The 21,741-nt window shown below is 48.9% G+C and overlaps 1 protein-coding gene across 1 annotated transcript; it reads left to right on the forward strand.

Moving 5' to 3' along the window:
• Positions 1 to 380: 380 nt before the first annotated feature.
• Positions 381 to 20,805, forward strand: LOC116520555 (GTPase IMAP family member 8-like). The gene is made up of 7 exons (XM_032234804.1): positions 381 to 647; positions 1,722 to 1,794; positions 2,671 to 2,704; positions 4,267 to 5,019; positions 16,363 to 16,434; positions 17,353 to 17,442; positions 18,563 to 20,805. The coding sequence occupies exons 1-7, from the start codon at positions 607 to 609 to the stop codon at positions 19,864 to 19,866; spliced, it is 2,367 nt and encodes a 788-aa protein (XP_032090695.1). The 5' UTR covers positions 381 to 606; the 3' UTR covers positions 19,867 to 20,805.
• Positions 20,806 to 21,741: the final 936 nt, after the last annotated feature.

Here is a 21,741-nt window from a genome sequence, read left to right on the forward strand (position 1 = left end):
ACCCTCCACCACAATGCCTGAACTCACACAACCGCTGTACCCTCGGGGTGGGGGTGGGGAGCAGACTGGGTTCAGATCTCTCCCTCCCTCCCTCTTGTAAAAATTCTTGGATGGGGGGGGGAGGGAGGAAACAATGCAAGAGCTTTTGAAAAAAGGAGCTGCATCGGATTCTTCTGGCGATGTTGGGGTTGGGGAGAGGGGAAAGTGCGGTGGGCGTGTGTGGGGGTGGGGGAGGAAGTGGGCTCTCCCTCCCCCCAAGGTTTGCCTTCAGAAGGAAACCCGGTCCGGACGGAGAAAATCTCTGAAGAGGTAAATGACGTTGTGGTCCCGGGACGATGGCTTAAACGGGGGTTGGGGAGGGAGCACCGTGAAATCGCGTTATGAGGGCGGAAAGAGCCCGGTTCCCAATTGCGGGGGTGGCATAGGGGAAGAGGGGATGGGAGTCTCTGTCTGACGGGAGATCCCGTGACCGTCTCCCCCTCCCCTGGGCCAAAAAAGCCAAAGCCGGGCTGCCAGACGGCAGCACAGTCGCACTTTTAATTGCTTTCGCTTTCACTTTGCCTTCGGCCGCGTCGCAGATATTTTCTCGGAGCGGAAAACGTTTCTATGTTCGGAGTTTTCTCGAGGGCGCGGAAGCCCCAGGCCAGGTAGGGGGAGAGGAGGGGGTGCAAGGCAGGCTTGTTTGGGGAGGGGGAGTATAGGGGGGTCTCCAATCCCGGATGAAGGGCGTCCTCTCCCCTCTCCCATTCTCCCCCGCCAAAAGCTTCTCCGTGCGCTGACCCGATCTATCTGACATCCCCCCGCCCCTTCCATTTCCCCCTCCCACTCCTTGCCGGTGGTCCCGATCCGGAGAAACCCCTCTGTTTGGGGGGCGGCGTACCGTCATTGACACAAGCCCCCCCCCCCCCCGCGCCTGATTCCCTTTGGCTTGTAGTCTGTCCTTCCCCCCTTTTCAACGCTTGTTCAGGGAGCGCAATAATCCTCATCTGTAACAGATCCCCGACCCCCCCCCCAAGCCCCTCCAGCCCCCCTTCCCATTGCCCGGAAGATTCTTCCTTGCATTACCCCAGCTGGGTAGTTACAGCGCGATTTTACGACCACAACATACGTTGTGAAACGAGACGTTTGTTCAGGGAGGTTTTGCCTCATTCTTTGCCGCTGCCGTTAAGCAAATTGCCACTGTCAATCAGTGAGCGAGCTGGCTGTTAAGTGAATCTGGCTTTCTACACACACACATGCATGCACGCACGCCTCAGATGTCTCTGTTCCGCAGGTCGCAAAAGCCGGTCCCGTTGACCTTTGGTCGTAAGTATGAGTCTGTTGCCAAATGACTGAATTTTGATCAACCGGTCGCAAAAAAAAGCGGGAATCGCGTGTCCCTGCCGCACAGCAACTGTGTGGGGAAAGGTCATATGTCCCTTTTTGTCGCTAAGCGAATGGTCACAAGTTGAGGACACCCTGTGCCCCCAAGTCATTTAACAACCCCAGGGAAAAGGTGGTCAAGTTGGGTTGACTCACTTAACAACTGCCTCGCTTCACAATGGGAATGTTGGTTTCAATGGCGGTTGTAAGTCAAAAAGAAAGCCCAGTTCACTGAACAGTTAACAGGTGCAGCAATTCATGCAACTCGCTTAACAACTGTCTCACTTAACAACAGAAATTCTGGTCCCGATTGGGGTTGTAAGCTGAGAACTACCTGTAATTGTTTTTGTGGTTCGCAGGGACCCAGGTCTTCAAAGCATCGTGTGTGAAAGACGGGAAATGGCATTTCTACAGCGTCGGGAAAACGTCGAGGTACGTTGTATTTTGAAGCAAATCTACCCTTTTAAGTCACTTCTGTTCGGCCTGGGGTTCCATCCAGGATCAGAAGCTCACAAAGTGGGAATCCCCAGACACTGCTAATGTCGTAAATATGAGTCAGTTGCCAAGCATCCAAATCAGGGGTGTCAAACTCGCATCGTCAGGGTGGTGTCGCGTGACGTATTGCAACTTTTCCCCCCTTCACTAAACCGCGGGTAGGTGTGGCCAGAAGGTGTCGTGTCCAGTCCACGGGGTGCTACATTGGCAGCTCTGGTCCAAATTCTGCTCTGTTCTCATTTCAAATGAACTAAATGAACTGCTGTAAATTGAAGACTAGTCCTCGACCTACGACCCAAAATTTCCATTGCAAAGCGAGGCAGCTGTTAAATGGGTTTTGCGCCATTTCTCCACCTTTGCTGCCACAGTTGTTAAGTGAATCCGTGCAGTTGTTAAGAATCGTTTAGACGGTTGTTAAGTGAATCAAGCTTTCCCATCGACATGGCATGTGAAAAGGTCACTAAAAGAGATCCCTTAATCTGGGACACCCCCACCGTCATAAATACGAGTCGGTTGCCAAGTGTCTGAATTTCGATCGCAGGACCACTGCAATGGTTGAACGGTTGAAAGAGACTCGTTGATCCCTTTTTCCCCAGTGCCGTTACAACTTAGAACGGTCATTAAGTGAACGGTTAAAAGCCAAGGACTGTTTCTTTAAGGGGGGGGCTGAGAAGCGACACTGTGCGGCAGAAGAATCCGAATTGTCGCGCGTTGCTATTTGCCTGGCTCAGTCTGGGCAAAGCCGTTCCGTGGTCGCCCTCCATGGACCCTCTTGGCGTTTCTTCCTTTCTAACCCCGAGTCTTTCGTTTCAGAGCTTTCTGAGAGCCCTGAAGAGGAGCGGAGAAGGTAAGAGGGGCCACAGGGGTCTTGTGGGGAGGGGGACCCTTCATGGGTCTTTTGCTCTTTCCTTCAAAAGAGCTCTTGCCCAACCACTGATTTTCCCCAGGGGCCAAACGACAAACCAACATTTCAGGTGTTAAGCAAGACCGTTGCTTTGTGAGTCATGCCCAGTTTCCCCTTTGTCGGTTGGGGGTTGTTAACCCAATTGAGACTGTGAAGGTCACGCACACACACATATCCAGATAGTCCTCGACTTACAACACTTCGCTTAGCGACCGTTCGGAATGACAACAAATAATCGTCACTTATGCCTGCTTTTCACTCTGACATCCATTGGGGCATCCCCACGGTGAAGTAATTTACCTTCGGATGCTTGACAACTGGTTCACATTTACGACAGTTGCAGTGTCCTGGGGTCATGTTGTCCCCTTTTGCGACCATCCCACGAGCAGTTCATGGGGAAACAAGATTCACTTAACAACCGTGTGGCTAACTTAAGAACGGCAGTGATTCACTTAACAGATGTGGCAAGAAAAGTTGTAAAATGGAGCAAAACTCACTTAACAACATAATTTCTTCGTAAAGTGAAGGCTACTACTAATAGCAATTCTCCCAGGCCAGTCAAAAGACCCAATGAGGCCCAGAGACCATAAAATATTGGCACTAACATGTCATTATTTTGAAACGCCAAAATTGAGGGCAGGTAGTCCTCGACTTACGATCACAATCGAACCTCACATTTCTGTTGCTAAGTGAGACATTTGTTAAATGAGTTTTGCCCTCTTTTACGATCTGCTAATCATTGCAGTGGTTAAGTAAGTCACACGGTTGTAAAGTGAATCTGACTTCCCCTTTGACGCAGCTGGTTAGAAGGTCATGAAAGGAGAATCACGTGCCTCCAGGACGCTGCAACCGTCATAAATATGAACCAGTCTGGTCATGTGACCACGGGGATCCTGAAATGGTTGGTAGTGAGAAAAAGGGTCCTGAGACACTTTTTTTAGTACTGTTCTAACTTTAGTCACTACATGAATGGTCGTAAGTTGAGGACTACCTGTATTTCCAACTGCAATCAGTAAGGACTCTTCTTTAATGGACCTCAACAATTCCGTGACCCGTCAAAACCGCGGTAGAATAAAGCACGCCCGACGAAAGCGCGTACGTGACGTCATCAGCAGCGCGACAAATAAAATTAAAAATAAATTAAATTAAAATTAAATTAAAGCAAGCCGATTCACATAAAGGTAACGGTTAGGGTTAGGGTTAGGGTTAGGTTAAGGGTTAGGGTTAGGTTTAGGGTTACGTTAAGCGTTAGGGTTAGGTTTAGCGTTAGGTTAAGGGTTAGGGTTAGGTTTAGGGTTAGGTTAAGGGTTAGGCTTAGGGTTAGGTTTAGGGTTAGGTTTGGGGGGGTTAGGTTTAGATTTACGTGTTAATTTTAAGTTTACCGCTCACAGCGTGCTGTTTTCGTCGCGCTGTGATGACGTTACGTACGCGCTTTCGTCGAGCGCGCTTTATTCTACTGCGGTTTTGTGGTGGAACCAACAATTCTGTGTCTTCAACACTCATAGAGGAACTCCGGCTAATCCTAGTTGGAAAATCCGGCGGCGGAAAGAGTGCCACGGGCAACACCATCCTCGACCGGAGAGAGTTTGAGTCCATCTTGACGGCAAAGATTACCACCCTGAAGTGCCAAAGGGGGCAAGGCAGCTGGCAGGGCATAACGGTCTCCGTGGTTGACACGCCAGCCATGTTTGATTCTGACAACTACAATGAGATTGTGCGACGTGAGGTCATGGCTTGCATTAAATTCTCTCGGCCTGGCCCCCATGCCCTGATCTTGGTAACCCAGACGGGACGCTTCACCGCGGAAGACGTGACCTCTGCAAAATGTGTCTGGGATATCTTTGGGGCTGAGTCCGCCAGGCACACAATCCTCCTCTTCACCTGCGTGGAGGATTTGGGTGGGGACTCCCTGCAGGAGTACGTCCGAAAGTCCGACAACAAGAATCTGCAGGACCTGATCCAGCAGTGCGGCAACCGCTTCTGCGGATTCAACAACAAGGCGGTGGGAGCCGAGCGGGAAAGGCAGGTCTTGGAGCTGATGGAGTCGGTGCAGACAACCGTTTTGGCGAATGGGGGGAGATACTATGTCAACCAGCTGTACTTGGAGCCCAACTTATGGGATGAAGGCATCAAGCTGTTCCTAGATGGGAACAAAACGGCCCGGAGAAAATCAGAGAGAAGTTGGCTGCGTAATCCTTATCGTGTTGCCGGTGTCTTTGCGGGTATTGTGTTTTTCATTGTTATTGTGATACATTTTTCTTAAGGTGTTCTCCTTTCTAAACGTCCGATGGTGGTACGTGAAATAAAAAGGCTGTTCGAAATTTGTGGTTGTGCATTTGTATACAGCAAGGGTTCTGGAAAGTGTGTCCACACAACTGAAGAAAGTTTCATCATGGATATGGGGAATCTAGGTAGCTTGGGAAACCACACACACACACACAGACAAACATATATATATACACACACCAGGTCCATTGTCTTCTACAAAGCCGGTCCGCGGTGCCCAAACGAATGGGGACCATTGGTGTACAGCACTGGTGCGAAAGTGGATTGTGTTGCGAATCGGGCTGTGACTATAGTGATGTTTTCTGCCTTTGCTGATCCATATGCTCCCCGCCTGCCACCTTTTTGACATGCCTGGACAGCCCTACAGTTAATCCTCCATTTACAACCATCCATTTAGTGACCATTCAGACTTACGACAGCATCAGAAAAGTGATTGGCGGCCGTTTTTTATGCTTAACGACCGTTGTAACATACCTGCTGTCATGTGAGGCTCTTGACAACTGACTTATTGGCAATGGGAAAGATGGACTCATTTAACAACCGCTTTTCTGTCTTACCAATGGTAGCAAGTCACTTCATCGCTATGGCAAGAAAGGGTGTAAAAAGAGCTAAACTGCGAAGAAGGATTACTGGTAATTCGTGGTTTAGCAGCCACAATCGAATCCAAACTTCCTGCTGTTCAGTGCGACATTTGTTAGGTGAGTTTTATCCCATTTGTGGCTCTTCCTTGCCTCTGTTGTTAAGTGAATCACTGCCACCATTAAGTCAGTCACCTGGTCATTAAGCGAATCTGGCTTCCCCCATTGACTTTGCTCATCCAAAGATTAAGCATATCGTGTCATCTCTCCCCCCTTGGTAGAACCAGGTGGCAGTCATTCACTTGAGAAATGTCTCACTTAGCGACGTCAATGTTTGGGCTCCTTTGTGGTCCGAAGTTTAGGATTTCTGGATTTCAAAGGAGCGGGATTGAGGCAGTTAAGTATCTTCTGTCGTTCGGTTGAGAGATACTTTGTAAAATTCCCAACCTGCAAGAGGAATCATTGGTAGTCCTCTACTTATGACCACAACGGCACCCGAATGATCAGTCACTAAGTAAGACAATGGTTTGGCGAGCTTTGCCCCATGTTACGGCCTTCCTATTGGTAGCCCTCAACTTATGACCCCAAGGGAGCCCAAGTGTTCCGTCACTAAGTGAGTCAACAGTGAAGTGAGCTTCGCCCCGTGGTACGAGCTTCCTCGATTGAGCTGCTAAGTGAATCCCTGCCCTGGTTAAGGTTGCATCACGGTGGTTATACGGAAGAAGGCTTCCCCATTGACTCATTGGTTTGTCGGAAGGTCGTAGAAGGGGATTGCGTGATCCCAGGACACGTAACCGTCATAAATATGAGTCATCTCGAAGGATTGGGGGAAGTCAAAGGATTCTGAAGGTCCATCTAGGCTGGAAGTCTTTCCCCCCCATCCAAATTCAGTGCCCCCACATTCCTAGCTAGTGTCACAGCAGCCTCGTTAGAATAGAGAAGAGTTGGAAGGGACCTTGGAGGTCATCTAGTCCAACCCTCTGCTCAAGCTGGAGAAACTAGTCTCTTCTTCAAAACCTCCAGTGATGGAGCACCCACGATTTCCAAAGGTAAGCTATTCTACAGGTTAATTGTCCTCCCTGTTAGGAAGTTTCCCCTCCATTCTAGGTTGCTTCTCTCTTTGGTTAGTTTCCATCCATTGTTTCTTGCCTCCTGTCGAGATCTCTTGGAATTTGGGCCCTTCCTGGGAGGAGTCCCACAGGAGGGTGTGATCTGCCCCATGTTTCATCTGGGTCTCCTTTGGGGGAAGCCCCTGCTGGGATGACCTGGGTACTTGAGAGACCGCCTGCTGCCAATTGCCTCCAATAGACCGATCAGATCCCACAGATTAGGCCTCCTCCGAATTCCATCCGCCGGCCAATGCCGACTGGCGACTACCCAGAGGAGGGCCTTCTCTGTGGCTGCTCCGACCCTCTGGAACGAGCTCCCCGTGGAGATTCGTACCCTCACCACCCTCCAGGCCTTCCGCAAAGCCCTTAAAACCTGGCTGTTCCGACAGGCCTGGGGCTGAAGAACTTTTGCCCCCCTCCTCGAATGGTATGGTTGTTGTGTGTTTTTAAATTGTGTATTGTTATGTTTCGTCTTTTTATCCCCTGTCTGTACCCCCTTCCCTGACTGAATTGTGAGCCGCCCTGAGTCCCCTTCGGGGAAAAGGGCGGCATATAAATGAAATAAATCCTAATCCTAATCCTCTCCATTTGGGGGATGAGGTCTCACCTAGCTATGTCATCCCTAACCCGTTGCATGAGGATAAAAGGCCCTTCCTGGATCCCGATTTTGGGATGACCCCAGGCTGGGAAGGGGCCCAAGCTCTCTGAAGATTTTAGTCCCATCAGCCATAGCATCCTCCTGGGCCACCTGAAGAGGGAGGGAGGCAGAATCATAGCATAACAGAGTTGGGAGGGACATCGGAGGTCTTCTAGTCCACCCCCCTGCTCAAGCTGGAAACCCTAGAGACCATTTCAGACAAGTGCCTGTCCAATCTCCCAAACAGACATGAAGATTTCAGTTGGCGGAGCTCTGGCTGAAGAAAAACCACTTTTGCTCTCAACTTCACCCTGAGGAGGGGCTGGGCTGGATGACCTTAAGGTACCCTTCCAGCTCTGGGATTCCGCGGTTCTAACCAACAGGAGCCTCTTCTGCTCCACTTGGCCTCCCCAATCTGTCTCTCAGTCCCCTTCCACCCCCTCCCCACGTCCTCCTTCCCGAGTCTCACCCCTAACCGGATCCCCATTTCGGCCCATCCATCCTGTCCTCCGGACAATACAGGCAAGCCGCCAGTAGAAAGCGAAAGTGGGGGGCGGGGGGGGGCGACGAGAGGGCTCTGCGCTGCCCGGCAATCACGTGTCTGAAGAAAAGTCACCCCCTCATTCCCCCAAGCAGCCCCCGCCCCCGCCCAGTCACGTCCAACGAGACGGGTGGGGGGGGGGGACTCGGTTTGCCAAGAGGGGCGTTGTTCCCGATTTATGTTTGAAATACAGAAGGGCAGGATGGGGAAGGGGGAGTCGCCCCCTTCCCTCCCCGCCCCACCGCTGGCCGATTCGCGGAAAGCACGTGACTCCTGTGAAAGTGAAAGCGAAGCCTGAGAGCCGGGCGGCGGGCGGGGCAGCGGAGGAGCAACGGGGAGGGGAGGAGGGGTTGCCGAGGGAGGGCGGGGGTGTGTGTCCCATATCAAGGGCAATAGAGCAGACGGGGGTCACCGCTGGCGTTGCTCTTTCTTTCTTTCCCTCCCTTCTTTCATTCCTCCTTTCCTAGCCTCCCCCTCTCTCTTTCCTTCTTTCTTTCATCCATCCTCCCCCTCCCTCCCTCTCTTTCTTTCCCTTCCTCCTGCCCTTCTTTCATTTCTCCTTTATTTCCTTCCCCCTCTCCCTTTCTCTCTCTCTCTTTCCTTCTTCCTTCCTTTCCCTCCCTCCCTTTTAATCAGTGGAACAACTTGCCACTGGACGATGTGGCTGCTCCCTCACCAGAGGTGGCAAAGAAGAAACCAATCAGCCATTTTTCTGAAATGATACAGGGTCTCCTGCTCCAGCAGAGGGTTGGACTAGAAGACCTCCAGGGTCCCTTCTGCCTCTGTTGTCAGTCTCTTACTCTGTTAAAGACCCCGAGGCGTGATGGGACCCGTGATTCATCTTTCCAGGTCCTGCTTTTCTTTGAGGAAGAAAGTTCCAATCAACAAGGGCAACCTCCCCTCCCCCATTCAAATCTGACTGATATTTAAGAGGATATCTCATCTTAAGAGTCGAAGGCCCCCCCCCATCTCTCATCTCCACTGCAGAAACTCTTCCTTCCTCTTGCCAAGCCAGGGCAGAGCTATTCACTCACCGCACCCCATTCTTCCCCTTTTTCTGGGGGAAGAATGAGTGGGAGATCAAGCTCTGAGTATTACCTCAAATTTTAGGCTTCATTAATCAGAATAGAGCTGGAAGGGACCTTGGAGGTCTTCTAGTCCAACCCCCTGCTCAAGCAGGAGTCCTTCCCAGACAAATGACTGTTCATTCTCTTCTTAAAAATTTCCAATGATAAGAGCACCTAGAACTTCTGGTGGCAAGCAGTTCCACTGGTTAATTGTCCTCACTTTTAGGAAGTTTCTCCTTAATTCCAGGTTGCCACTCTCCTTGATTAGTTTCCATCCATGGTTTCTCATCTTGACCCCTTCTTTTGGGGGCAGCCCCTCTACTACTGGAACAGTGCTATCATTTCCCCCCTAGTCCTTCTTTTCTCTAGACTAGTCAAACCCAAATCCTGCAACCATTCTTTGTACGTTTAGCTTCCAGGCCTTTGATTATCTTAATTGTTCTTCTTTGTGTTTTTTCCAAAGTCTCAACCTCTTTTTTGTAACGTGGTGACCAAAACTCGATGCGACATTCCAGGTCTGGCCTTACTAAGGCTTTACAAAGCGGTACCAACACTTCACATCTATGTCTTTGTTTATGCAACTGAGGATTGTGTTAGCTTTTTTGGCTGCTGCCGCACACGTCAGCCTCCTACACTTCCTTTCAAAGGTCAGGAAACTGGGGTTTTCTCCCCTTTGAGTCCGTGTCATTTCTTTCATTGGACCCAAACTAGCCTTTTCATCAACCAAACAATAGGGCTGCCTTCCAAACTCTCCTATTAGAGCTGCAAAGAGTCCAGAAATACGTAAACCTGGATGGGAAAGGAGCAGATGCAACCTGTGTGTGTGTGTGTGTGTGTGTGTGTGTGTGTGTATTATCTCATGTAATAAAACAAAGCTTTCATTGCACACTAAATTATTTTATTGCTTGATTTGTTGATTTCTGATACAATCATCCCATATCATGTATACCCAAGCCTTGATTTCTGCACCCTAGAGAAAGACTTCGCCCTCCCCAAACACAGGTAGATCTCAACTTATGATCACAATTGAGCTGAAAATTTCTGTTGGTCAGTGAGACATGTGTGGAGTGATCCCCCACCATTTAAAAACCTTTCTCGCCACATTTGTTAAGGAAATCCTTGTGGTTCTTAAATGAATAACATGGTTGTTAAGTAGATCTGGCTTGTCAGAAGGTTAGAAAAGGGGATCACGTGACCTTGGAACACTGCGACCGTAATAAATATAAGTTGGTTGCCAAAGATCCAAATTTTGATCATGTGGCCGTGGGCATGCTGAAACTGAAAAACTACCGCATTTTTGGAGTATAAGACGCACCCTTTTCCCTCAAAAAAGAGGCTGAAAATCTGGGTGCATCTTGTACACTGAATATAGCATTTTTTGCCTCCCGAAACCCCACCCCTTCACCAAAATGGCCATGCATGGCCTCTAGGAAGCTTTTAGAGAGATCCTGGGGGCTTCTGCTCAGAAATTGAGCAAAAAACAGAGTGTTTTTTGCTCAATTTTATCCCCCCCCCCCCAGCTCCCAGCAGCATTCTATAAGCTTCCTAAAGGTTATCCATGCCCTTTTTTAAAAATGAAAAACGGGTCCGTTTTTGCAAAAATTGGGTGTTTTTTTCCTCATCCCCCCCTCCCATCCGGGAGCACTCTGCAAGCTCCCTAAAGGCTATTTTTGCCTTTTTGGGAGGAAAATGGGCCCGTTTTGGGGAGGTTTGCAGAGTGCAAAAACTTTTTTTTTAATTTTCCTCTTCAAAACCTTGCTGTGTCTTATACTCCGAAAAATATGGTAAGTCACATTTTTCAGGGCTGTTGAAACTTTTGAACGGTCACTAAACAAAATGGTTGTAAGTTGAGGACTAGCTGTCATTGCCTTTTTTTGAGCTGCCTGAAATCTTGCCTGCTTTTCTTTCTACTTTTCAAAGGTAATTTGCACACAGCGTGTGGTCTCCTTCCTAGGGATGCTCTCTTCCTAGATGGCCGAGGGTGCTCCAGGTGGGAAGAGACCCCACAGAAGGAACGGCCTCCCCATAGATTAGTGACCTGCTTACGTGGAGACAAAAAGAAGGTGAGAGGTAGAGAGGTTAAAGTGGCAGCAAGTGAAAGATTGATTCCATTTATTTACCGTATTTTTTGGAGTATAAGACGCATCATTTTTTGTGAAAAATGGGGCATGCAGAGAGCTTGAGAGGCCTGCAAAGTGCTCCTGGGGACTGGGTGTGTGCGTGCAAAAATAAGCAGAAAACGACCATTTTTTTTTTTGCAAAAATGGGCCTTGGGTTTTTTTGCCCAAAAAGGGCATGCACAGTCTTTAGGAGGCTTGTAGAGTGCTCCTGGAGGCTGGCGGTGGGGTGGGACGGGCAAAAACGAGCAAAAAATGGCCCGTTTTTCACTCGTTTTTGCCCTCCTCAGCCCCAGGAGCAATTTGCAGGCTTCCCAAACTCTCTGCACGTCTGTTTTTGCAAAGGGGGCAGGGTTTTGGGAGGCAAAAAAATGCTGTATTCAGTGTATAAGACGCACCCAGATTTTTACCCTCTTTTTTGAGGTGGAAAGGTGCGTCTTATACTCCAAAAAATAGAGTATGTATGTATGTATGTATGTATGTATGTATGTATGTATGTATGTGTTTGTTTGTTTATTTATTTATATCCTTTGCCAAAGTGCCTCATCTGTGACTTGAATACTTTCGTTCAATACCACTAAAAAATGGAAAAAAAAAACCAAGAAAAAAAGTAGTCAGACAGGGATGCCCCCTCTCTTGTTTGCTGTTTATATTAACTTTGGAAATTTTATTAAATAAAATTCGGAAGGACCAGGGAATAAAAGGTTTGAGACTCAAAAATGAAGAATATAAGGCCCAAGCCTATGTCGATGACTTAGTATTTGTTCTAGAGGACCCATTAGAATCCAGCCTGAAATTAATTCAAAAATTAGAAGAATATGGCGAAGTGGCAGGAATAAAGATGAATAAAGACAAAACAAAAATGATAACCAAGAACATGACAAAAAAGCAAGAAGAGGAAGTGGAAGTAGCAACCAGAATGCAAATAACTAAGAAAATGAAATACTTGGGAATCTGGGTGTCTGCAAAATGTTCCACAATTAAAGACGATAATTATAATAAATTAGTGATACAAATAAAGAAAGATTTAGAAAATTGGAAAAATATTCATAGGACGTATAGCGACAATTAAAATGAATATTTTACCAAGAATCTTATTCCTGTTACAAGCCACACCTATTAATCCGGGTAAAAAATTCTTTCAAGAATTAAACAAAATAACCATTAGGTAAATTTGGGAGGGACAAAAAGCGAGGATTAAACTAAAGTCAATGCAAGACAGCAAGAAGAGGGGAGGCTTAGCATTACCAAATTGGGATTTATACGCATCAGCAGTAACAATAACATGGGTGAAGGATTGGCTAGAGCTAAAGAATAAAAAAATTGACCTTAAAGGCCATGATTTGCAAGCAGGCAGGCACAGAACTTTGGCTATAATATTGAATTAGACAAATGGGAAAAATTTTGGGGAACAAACTTAAAAATGACACTATCAGTTGCATACAAGGAAAACCAGTACAAAATGTTTTACAGATGGCACCTGGCACCAACAAGGTTAGATAAAATCTTAACATATACCTCCCCAAAATGTTGGAAATGTGAATCAATACACGGAACATATTACCATTTATGGTGGACCTGTGAGGAGGAAAGAGAAGCTGTAGAAGGACATGAAGAAGATAAAAGAGCCCAAGGTCTTGATAGGCTTGACCATTGGCCCCGTCCATCAAAATGCCCTTTTAGTGAGAAATATTGGGTCCTGAACTAACAAAAGAGAAGCAGTGTGATGCATGCTGTACAGTGTAGTGAGACGTGTATAGAACTGTACAGTGGAGAAACAAAACTACCACTTCACAAACGCATGGCACAACATAGGAGAACAAACCCATCAGGACAACATTCACAGAATCCTTGGACATGGGTGTGAGTCCCTTTTTGTGAAGTGGGGCCTTGGAGTTCAGGTGGTCCTTTTTGTCACGTACCTGTCTCTTCCTGCTGCGTTTCATCGGCCCTGCCTGAGCTGCTGGATGTGTTAGCCAGGCTGGCGATTGATTTCCCCAGGCTTATGTTCCTGGGGGATTTCAATCTGCCTTCCATTGGCGAGACATCTGAGTCAGCTCAGGAGTTCATGGCTTCCATGACGGCTAGGGACCTACCTCAGTTAATTCGAGACCCCACTCATAACAAGGGACACACGCTCGACCTGATTTTAGTCTCTGGACAGCGGATGAATGATCTAGTTTTAGGGGATATTGTTATTCAACCCTTGTCATGGTCTGATCATTTCCTGCTGTTGTGGCCTATCAGCTACCGACCCCTGCAGCAACTGAATCAGAGGAGGAGAAGGTATGAGAATCAGGGTCAACATCAAAGCAACCTGAGAGATCCACGGGGGGGGGGGGAGGGAATGGAGCTGGCAGAGAGACCGGGAGAGAGACAGACAGAGAGACAGAGACAGAGAGACACACACACACAGAGACAGACAGACAAACAGAGACAGAGAGACAGACAGAGGCAGAGCCTGGGCCGTCTGTTGCCCCTTAGATGGAGAGTCAACAGTCCCAGGTCTGCAGATGGCTGATGAGGAAGAGGAGGAACAGCTGGGTCCAGTGCCTGTTGTGCAGAAGAGGAGAGGAGAGCAGTGGAAATCTATGGGCCAGTCCTTGGGATGGAAGAGCCATTGCTGCTAGTGATGCCCTACTCTAGCTCTGGGGATAAAAGGCAGGATGCGGAGATGAACAGATGTGACAGACAATGATTCATCTTCCAGATGGACGGACTTGTTACCCTGCAATGAGAGAGAAACTTTCTGCTGGGGCTGCACACTCCCTCAATGTGCCATTGGCGCCCAACCCTCCTCTCCTGGGCCTAAGGATGTGGCTCTCTGCCAGTTGGCCTGAGGGAACAGCACAATGTTGGTTGAGTAATAACAGAAACCAAGACCCCTCTACTCCTCCCTCGCCCTCCCCAGGTGTCTTTAGTGGCAGTGTTCCACTTTAACTTTTTGTGTGTGTTTGAACTGAAATGTGAGCTGTCTTTAAACAAACGAACACAGACACAACTGGTGGGGTATGAACAGGGGTGGGTTGCTAATCCCGTTCCAACCGGTTCGGTTGGAATGGGGCCGGCGGCGTCCTCGTGCACGCTCGCAGTTCACGCATGCATCTTAGCGCCTGCGCAATGCTCCAGCTGCTCGCGGAGACTCGCGCAGGTGCTGTATGTGCCATCCAGCTGCTCGCGGAGAATCGCGCAGGCGCTGTATGTGCCATGCGCCTGCGTGGAAGCACAGAAGCCTTCAAAGACCAGTAAGGAGCACGGGCGGGCGGATGGGCCCTTCGCCGTTCCCAGAAGTTACTTACTTCCGGGTTCGCCAACCAACCGGTTCGCGGGGACCGCCACAAACCAGTTGAAACCCACCCCTGGGTGTGAACCAACAAAACTGTCCCATTTAACCCCCTTAAATCACTCCCCAACCGCCAATAGAAGGAGTTGGAAAGGGGGAGTCCGACCCCCTGCTCAAGTAGGAGAACCTGTACCAATTTCGGAGAAGTGATGTCTTCAAAAACCTCCCGCGATGGAATGTCCCATGATTTCTGGTGTCAAGCCGTTCCACAGATGAATTGTCCTTCCTGTTAGGAAGTTTCTCCTCAATTCCAGGTTGCTCCTCTCCTGCATGAGTTGCCATCTGTTGCTTCCTGTTCTGCCTTCAGGGGCTTTGGAGAAGGAGTCCACCCCCTTTTCTTCTACAAAGCCCCTCAAGCACTGGAAGGCTGCTCTCAGGTCCCCCCTGGTCCTTCTTTTCTCTAGATTGGCCAAACCGAAATCCTGCACCTGTTCTTCTCCTATGTTTTGGTCTCCAGGCCTTTAATTGTTTCAGTTGCTCTTCTCTGCACTTTCCCCAAAATCTCAGAATCTTTTTTTCCCCTTCCTTCCTTCCCTCTTTTCCTTCCTTGTTTTCTTTCCTTCCTTCCATGGTTTCCTCTCCTTCCCTCCTTTCTCTCCCTCCCTCTTTTCCTTCCTTTTTTCCTTCCTTTTCCCCTCCCTTCCTTCTTTCTGTTCTTTCTCTTCCTTCCCTCCCCCTCCCTCTTTCCATTTCCTTCTTTCTTTTCTTCCTTCCACCGTTTCCTTTCCTTCCCTTTTTCCCACCCTTCCTTCTTTCTGCTGTTTCTCTCCTTTCCTCCCTTTTCCTTTCTTTACCTTCTCTTTCTTTCCTTCCCCTTCCTTCCTTCATTTCCTCTCCTTCCCTCCCTTCTTTCTTCCCTCCCTTTTTCCCATCCTTCCATCCTCCCTACCTTCCTTTCCTCTCCTCTCCTTTCTTCTCCTCTCCTTTCCTCTCCTCTCCACTCCTCCTTCCTTCCCTTCCCCACCAGAAAAGACCAGTTTTCAGGAACCCAGAAAAAGCGAATTAACCTTCCCCCACCACCTCCCCGAGCTTCGGTTGCCACCCTTCCTCGAGCCGCCCGATCTGCTAAGCAAACGAATCCGGGACCGTCGCGAGGAAGGACATTTTGCAGTGCTTAACTCCGCCCTCCCCCCACCTTTACCCCACGGAATCCACGCCCGAGCCAAGATAGGAGAAGTTTCCTCCGCCCCCCAAGGGGCCCAAAGTCTTCAGCCGCTTCTGCCCGGCCTCAGTTTCCCCCTCGGGGCAGATCGCCTAGCACTTTCGCTTTCCCTTCCCACGCGCTGGACACCTGCCCTGCCCGCGGCCGAGTCACGGGCGGATCGGACCCCTGCGCGCAGTGGAGCCTTTGCTCTCCCGCCCGAGACGTACAAGGCTCCCCCCCCACCGGAGTTGCGCGGATCCCGAGAGCGAAGGTAAGGGGCTTTGGCTGGTTTAGGCGGCGGCGGGAGGGGGAGAAGGAAGAAAGGGGCGAGGGCGGGCTGCCTCTCCAAGTGCTTGTCCCTGTGCGCGCCCCTCTTTGTAGATAAGATCTGTATTCGGGGGAGGGGCGACAAGAAAGTAACTCTTTCTTCCTTTCTTTCTTCCTCTTTCCCTTCCTTCTTTCCTAATGTCCTTCCCTCCCTCTTTCCTTCCGTCCCTCCCTTTCCTTCCATTTTTCCTCCCTCCCTCCTTTTCTTTCATTTCTTCCCTTCCCCGGCTCCCTCCCTTCTGTCCTTCCCTCTTCTTCCTTCCCTCCCTCCCTCTTTCCTTTCCCTCCTTCCTTTCCTTCCCCCTCCCTCCAAGGCCAAACGGGGGTCTCCGCCTCAGCTTCACCAGTAGGTCGCTCTGCCCGCTCAGAGTCCGCCCTTGCCCCCCTCCTGGCTGCCAAGAGATCCGAGAGATCCGCTGGATTTGCCTTGTTTTTTCCTTTCGCTTTCGCAGCCGGCGGAGGAGCCGAACGGATCCTGGGGGAACGGCTGAATGGCCTCGGCAAGGAAAAGAGCCAGGGGTCAGGTAGGCGGAAAGACGCCCCCCCCAAAAAAGGAAATGCCCCTTTTGGTCGCTGGGGGGGAAGTAAAGGAGACTGCCGGACCTCCGACAACCTCCAAGGGTCCTCGCTTTGCGTCCGGAGGCTCCGGAGTTGCGGCTGGGACTTGGGCAGGACTTGGGCAGGACTTGAAGGGGAAGGGGCGGGGAAGCTATCCCACCTAAACGAAAGGGGGGAAGGAAGTTTGGGAAGGCCGGACATCAATCAGGAAAAAGATTGCAAATTTCCTAGGGCAAAATCGGTGGGATTCTTGTTTCTTTCTTCCTTCCCTCACTCCCTATTTCTCTCCCCCCCTCTCTTTTCTCCCCCCCCACTTTTCCTTCCTTCCTTCTTTCGTTCTTTACTCTTTCATTCTCTCTCCTTCCTTCCATCCTTCCTTGCTTGCTTTTTTATCCACTTTTCTTTTTCTTTCTTTCTTCTTTCTTTCTTTCCTCCTTCCCGTTCTTCCTTTTACCTACCTTTCTTTTCCCTCTCCCTCTTTTCCTTCCTTCCTTTCTTCTTTTTCCCTCCCTCTATTCCTTCCTATCTTCCTTCATTTCCTTCCATTCTTTCCTCTCCTTCCCTATTTCCTTCCTTCTTTCTCTTTCTTTCCTTCCTTTTTACTCCATCTTTCTTTCTTTCACCTTTTCTTCCTTCTTTCCTTCCTTACTTCTTTCCTTCCTTCCTTCCTTCCTTCCTTCCTTCCTTCCTTCCTTCCCCCCTCCATCTGCCAAGTCTGGGCACTGTATCTCTGACAGTCAGTCAGTCAATCAATCAATCAATCAATCAATCAGTATAGAGCTGGAAGGGACCTCAGAGGTCCTCTAGTCCAACCTCCTCCTCAAGCAGGAGACCCGGCCTAGACCATTCCAGACAAGTGACTGCCCAGTCTCCTCTTGCTCTAGCTTGGGAGGTCACCGTCTGCTGTCTGACCTGCTTCCTGGATCTCTTTCAGGGGCCCCCGGAGGACCACGGAGCCGAAGCGAAGGAGGAAGGTGAGCATCGAGCAAGAATTCTGCTTCATGGTTTGCCAATGCTACCACAGGGGAACAGTTGGGCTCAGTGTGTGTGTCGAAGCATAGCATAGAGTTGGAAGGGACCTCAGAGGTCTTCTAGTCCAACCCTCTGCTCGAACAGGAGTTTTACAGAATTACAGAGTTAGAAGGGACCTCGGAGGTCCTCTAGTCTAACCCTCTGCTTGAGCTGCAGACCTTTATAGAATCATAGAAATACGGAGTTGGAAGGGACCTCGGTCCTCTAGTCTAACCACCTGCTTAAGCAGAAGACCCTCTACCATTCCAGACAAATAGCTATCCAGTCTCTTCTGTCTGTCTGTCTGTCTGTCTGTCTGTCTATCTATCTATCTATCTATCTATCTATCTATCTATCTATCTATCATCTATCTATCTGTATCTATCTATCTATCTATCTATCTATATCTATCTATCTATCTATCTATCTATCTATCTATCTATCTATCTATCTCTATCTATCTGTATCTATCTCTGTCTATCTATCTACCTATCTATCAGCTATCTATCTATCAGTTATCTATCTATCTATCTATCTATCTATCTATCTATCTATCTATCTATCTATCTATCTATCTATCTATCTATATCTATCTGCTATCTATCATCTATATCATCCATCTATCTATCTATCTATCTATCTATCTATCTATCTATCTATCTATCTATTTATTTCATGTATCTCATATATCTATCTATTTCATGTGTCTCATATATCTATCTTGTATATCTGGGGTGTCAAACTCAATTCCATTGAGGGCCACATCAGGGTTGTGTTTGATCTCAGGGAAGTGGGCCTGGGGGTCATGGCCAGGGTGGGCATGGCCAGCTCATCATCATTTGCATTGCTCTGCCAGAGAAAATGGAACTCAAGACAGCTGGAGCCTTCCAGAGCTGCATTTTCACTGGCAGATGCACTGCGGTCTGTTGCTTTGCTGTTTCCAGGATGGCCCCGAGGGCCAGATTCTGTCTGTCTGTCAGTCTGTCTCTTTTTCTCTGTCTTGTCAGCAGTGGAATACATGAACTGAATCCCATTGAGCAGTGTAACTACACTCTGCCCTAACACTGTCTTCCAAACCCCCAGGGGACGATGAAGAACTCCGGCTCATCCTGGTCGGAAAGTCCGGAAGTGGGAAGAGTGCTACTGGCAACACCATTCTGGGCCGACTGGCGTTCAAGTCGCTCGTGGCAGCGAAGGCCTCCACTGTGGAGTGCCAAAAGGAGCAGGGAACCTGGAAGAAGAGGAAAATTTCTGTCATTGACACGCCACCTATTTTCGATTCCGAAGAGTTGGAGCAATCCCTGAAAAAGCAGCTGGAAAACTGTCGTCACATGTGCCAGTCAGGTCTCCATGCCTTCATTTTGGTGATCCAGGTGGGGTGTTTCACAGCCGAAGACATGGCGGCCGCCAAGCACGTCTGGAAAATCTTTGGGGACGAGTCTGCCAGCCGCACGATCGTCCTGTTCACCCACAAGGAGGATTTGGAAGGGGATTCCCTGAAGAATTGCATCAAAAATGCCAACAACCAATCTCTGTGTGAGGTGATGAAGAAGTGTGACCATCGCTTGTGTGGGTTCAACAACAAGGCCGAGGAAGACGAACGGGAGAAGCAGCTCTCTGAGCTGATGGAGATGGTGGAGAAGATAGACAAGGGGAATGGAGGGAAACCCTATTTCATCCCACAAGGTTCGGAAAAAACAAATATTTGTTCAAAAATATCTGATTCCCCCCTGTCTTCCAAACTCCTAGGTGACGAACTCCAGCTCATCCTGGTTGGAAAGTCCGGAGGTGGGAAGAGTGCCACGGGCAACACCATTCTGGGCCGACTGGCATTCAAATCCCTCTTGGCAACAAAGCCCACCACCGTAGAGTTCCAAAAGGAGCAGGGAACCTGCGAGGGGAGGAAAATTTCTGTCATTGACACGCCAGCTATTTTTGATTCCAAATGGTTGGAGGAATCCCTGGCAAAGGATCTGGAAAACTCTCTCCATGTTTTAATTTTTGTGACTCAGGTGGGGCGCTTCACGGCTGAAGACGAAGCGGCCGCTAAGCAGGTCTGGGAAATCTTTAAGGAAGAATCCGCCAACCGCACGATCGTCCTGTTCACCTGCATGGAGGATCTGGGAGGGGATTCCCTGAAGAATTACGTCAAAGGAGCCAAGAACAAATATCTGCATCAGCTGATAAAGAATTGCAACTATCGCTTCTGTGGGTTCAACAACAAGGCCGTGGGACAAGAAAGGAAGAAGCAGGTCTCTGAGCTGATAGAGATGGTTGAGGAGATAGTGAAGAATCCTCGAGAGATTTCACCCACAAAGGTCAAAAAGACAAACATTTTGTCAAAACTACCTTCCATTTCGAGAGGGAAAATCAAAAGTAAACATTGAGATAGATCATTTTAGGAGCTAGTTCCCCCGCTTTTTGGATGACCGCTCTTCCCTCTTAACTTCTCTCCAGTGATGGCCGGTGGGGGATGCATGTAGATCCATGTTTAGTAGATGTGTGTATCCCTGTCTCGATGCACGGCTGGTGAGCCATCACGGGGAGCAGTTGTCAGGGCAGCGAGGTTTGCTCCGGCGTTTCTGGGGGACTGTCCGGGATCATCTTTCCACTCGGCAGGAAATCCCAGTGGCAAAAGCTCCTGTGAACGTGTGGATGGGGACATTGGGCTTGCACATTGGTGTTGTGAGTCGCCTCTACCACATCTTATGTGGTTCCCACTTTAGTGGGGGTTGGGACACCGACTCCCACGGTTTCCAGCCGATTCCACGAAGAACCAGCATCTCTAGCTGGTCCTCTTAAAGGAGGGGTCCCCAACCCCTGGGCCACAGCCCACTACCATGAAGTTGCCTATTTGAAACTGGACCGTGGGTCGGCACATACGCATGGACAGCTCAACTCGCGCAAGCACTCGGCCGATGGACACACTCCTGCAATTCAACTTGCATGGTTCGGTGTGCACACGCATGTGTATGTAGCTCAGTTTACAGTTGAACTGCATGTACGTGCATGGGTGTGCATGTCAGCTCCATCGCTCGCACGAGTCAAGCTACAGATGCACCAGCCCGCCGCTCGCATGACCCAGTTCCCCCTCTCACCTGCCCCAGATGGGATGCCAAGCTGCAAAGTTTAGAGACTGCTGCCCTAATATCAAACTCACAGCCAAAGTTTTGTGGAGTTGAAAACCACCATTATTGGGTTCTTGTGGGCCTGTTTGAGCGCAACATAAATCTTTGGATGAAGAGATGGAAAGGTTTTGGATACAATAATACAATAATACAATAGCAGTGTTGGAAAGGACCTTGGAGGTCTTCTAGTCCAACCCTCTGCCTAGGCAGGAAACCTTATTCCATTTCAGACAAATGGCTATCCAACATCTTCTTAAGGACTTCCAGTGTTGGAGCATTCACAACTTCTGGAGGCAATTTCTGTTCCACTGATTAATTGTTCTAACTGTCAGGAAATTCCTCCTCAATTCTAGGTTGCTTCTCTCCTTGATTAGTTTCCACCTATTGCTTCTTGTCCTGCCTTCAGGTGCTTTGGACAATAGTTTGACTCCCTCTTCTTTGTGGCAACCCCTGAGATGGCTATTGGAATATGTTTGTCCACAGGAATAATGTTTTTCTCTGTAATCTATGAATTGTTCTCCGAAATAAAAGTCACTTAAATAAAATTTAAATCATCTGCTTGGCAGTTTGGAAATGTTATTTCCTGAAATTGTGTTGTTAGTTTTATTTGAAGGGGTGGCAATGACTGAGGCAAGGCAGTGACTCAGATAACAAGGCTTTATTACAACAGCTAACACAACAGCAGCTCCAGAACCAACAAGCTTGAACAGTTCCCGCTTGACAGCAATTTATATGCAGGCTCTCCCACGGGTAGCCAATCACTGTGCAGTCACTTTCCCGCTCTTGCCGTGCGTGCGCCTCGACCAATGGGGAGACTCGGAGATGGAGCCATGTCTCCGAGGTTAAGACATAACAAGTTTATATAGATGATATAGATATATAGATATAGATGTAAATATAGATAAAGAGAGAGAGACACACACACAAAGAGACAGACAGAGACAGACAGGGAGGGAGAGAGAAAGGGAGGGAGGGAGAGACAGACAGACAGACACAAAGAGAGTCAGAGACAGACACCCACACACAGGCACAGAAACAGTCAAAGACACACAGAGAGGAGGGAGAGATGGAGAGGCAGACAGACAGACTCCCAAAGACAGACAGAGACAGAGAGACTGGGCACTGACCCCAGGC

Source organism: Thamnophis elegans, chromosome Z, assembly GCF_009769535.1.
Source record: "Thamnophis elegans isolate rThaEle1 chromosome Z, rThaEle1.pri, whole genome shotgun sequence".
Classification (NCBI taxonomy): Eukaryota; Metazoa; Chordata; class Lepidosauria; order Squamata; family Colubridae; genus Thamnophis; species Thamnophis elegans.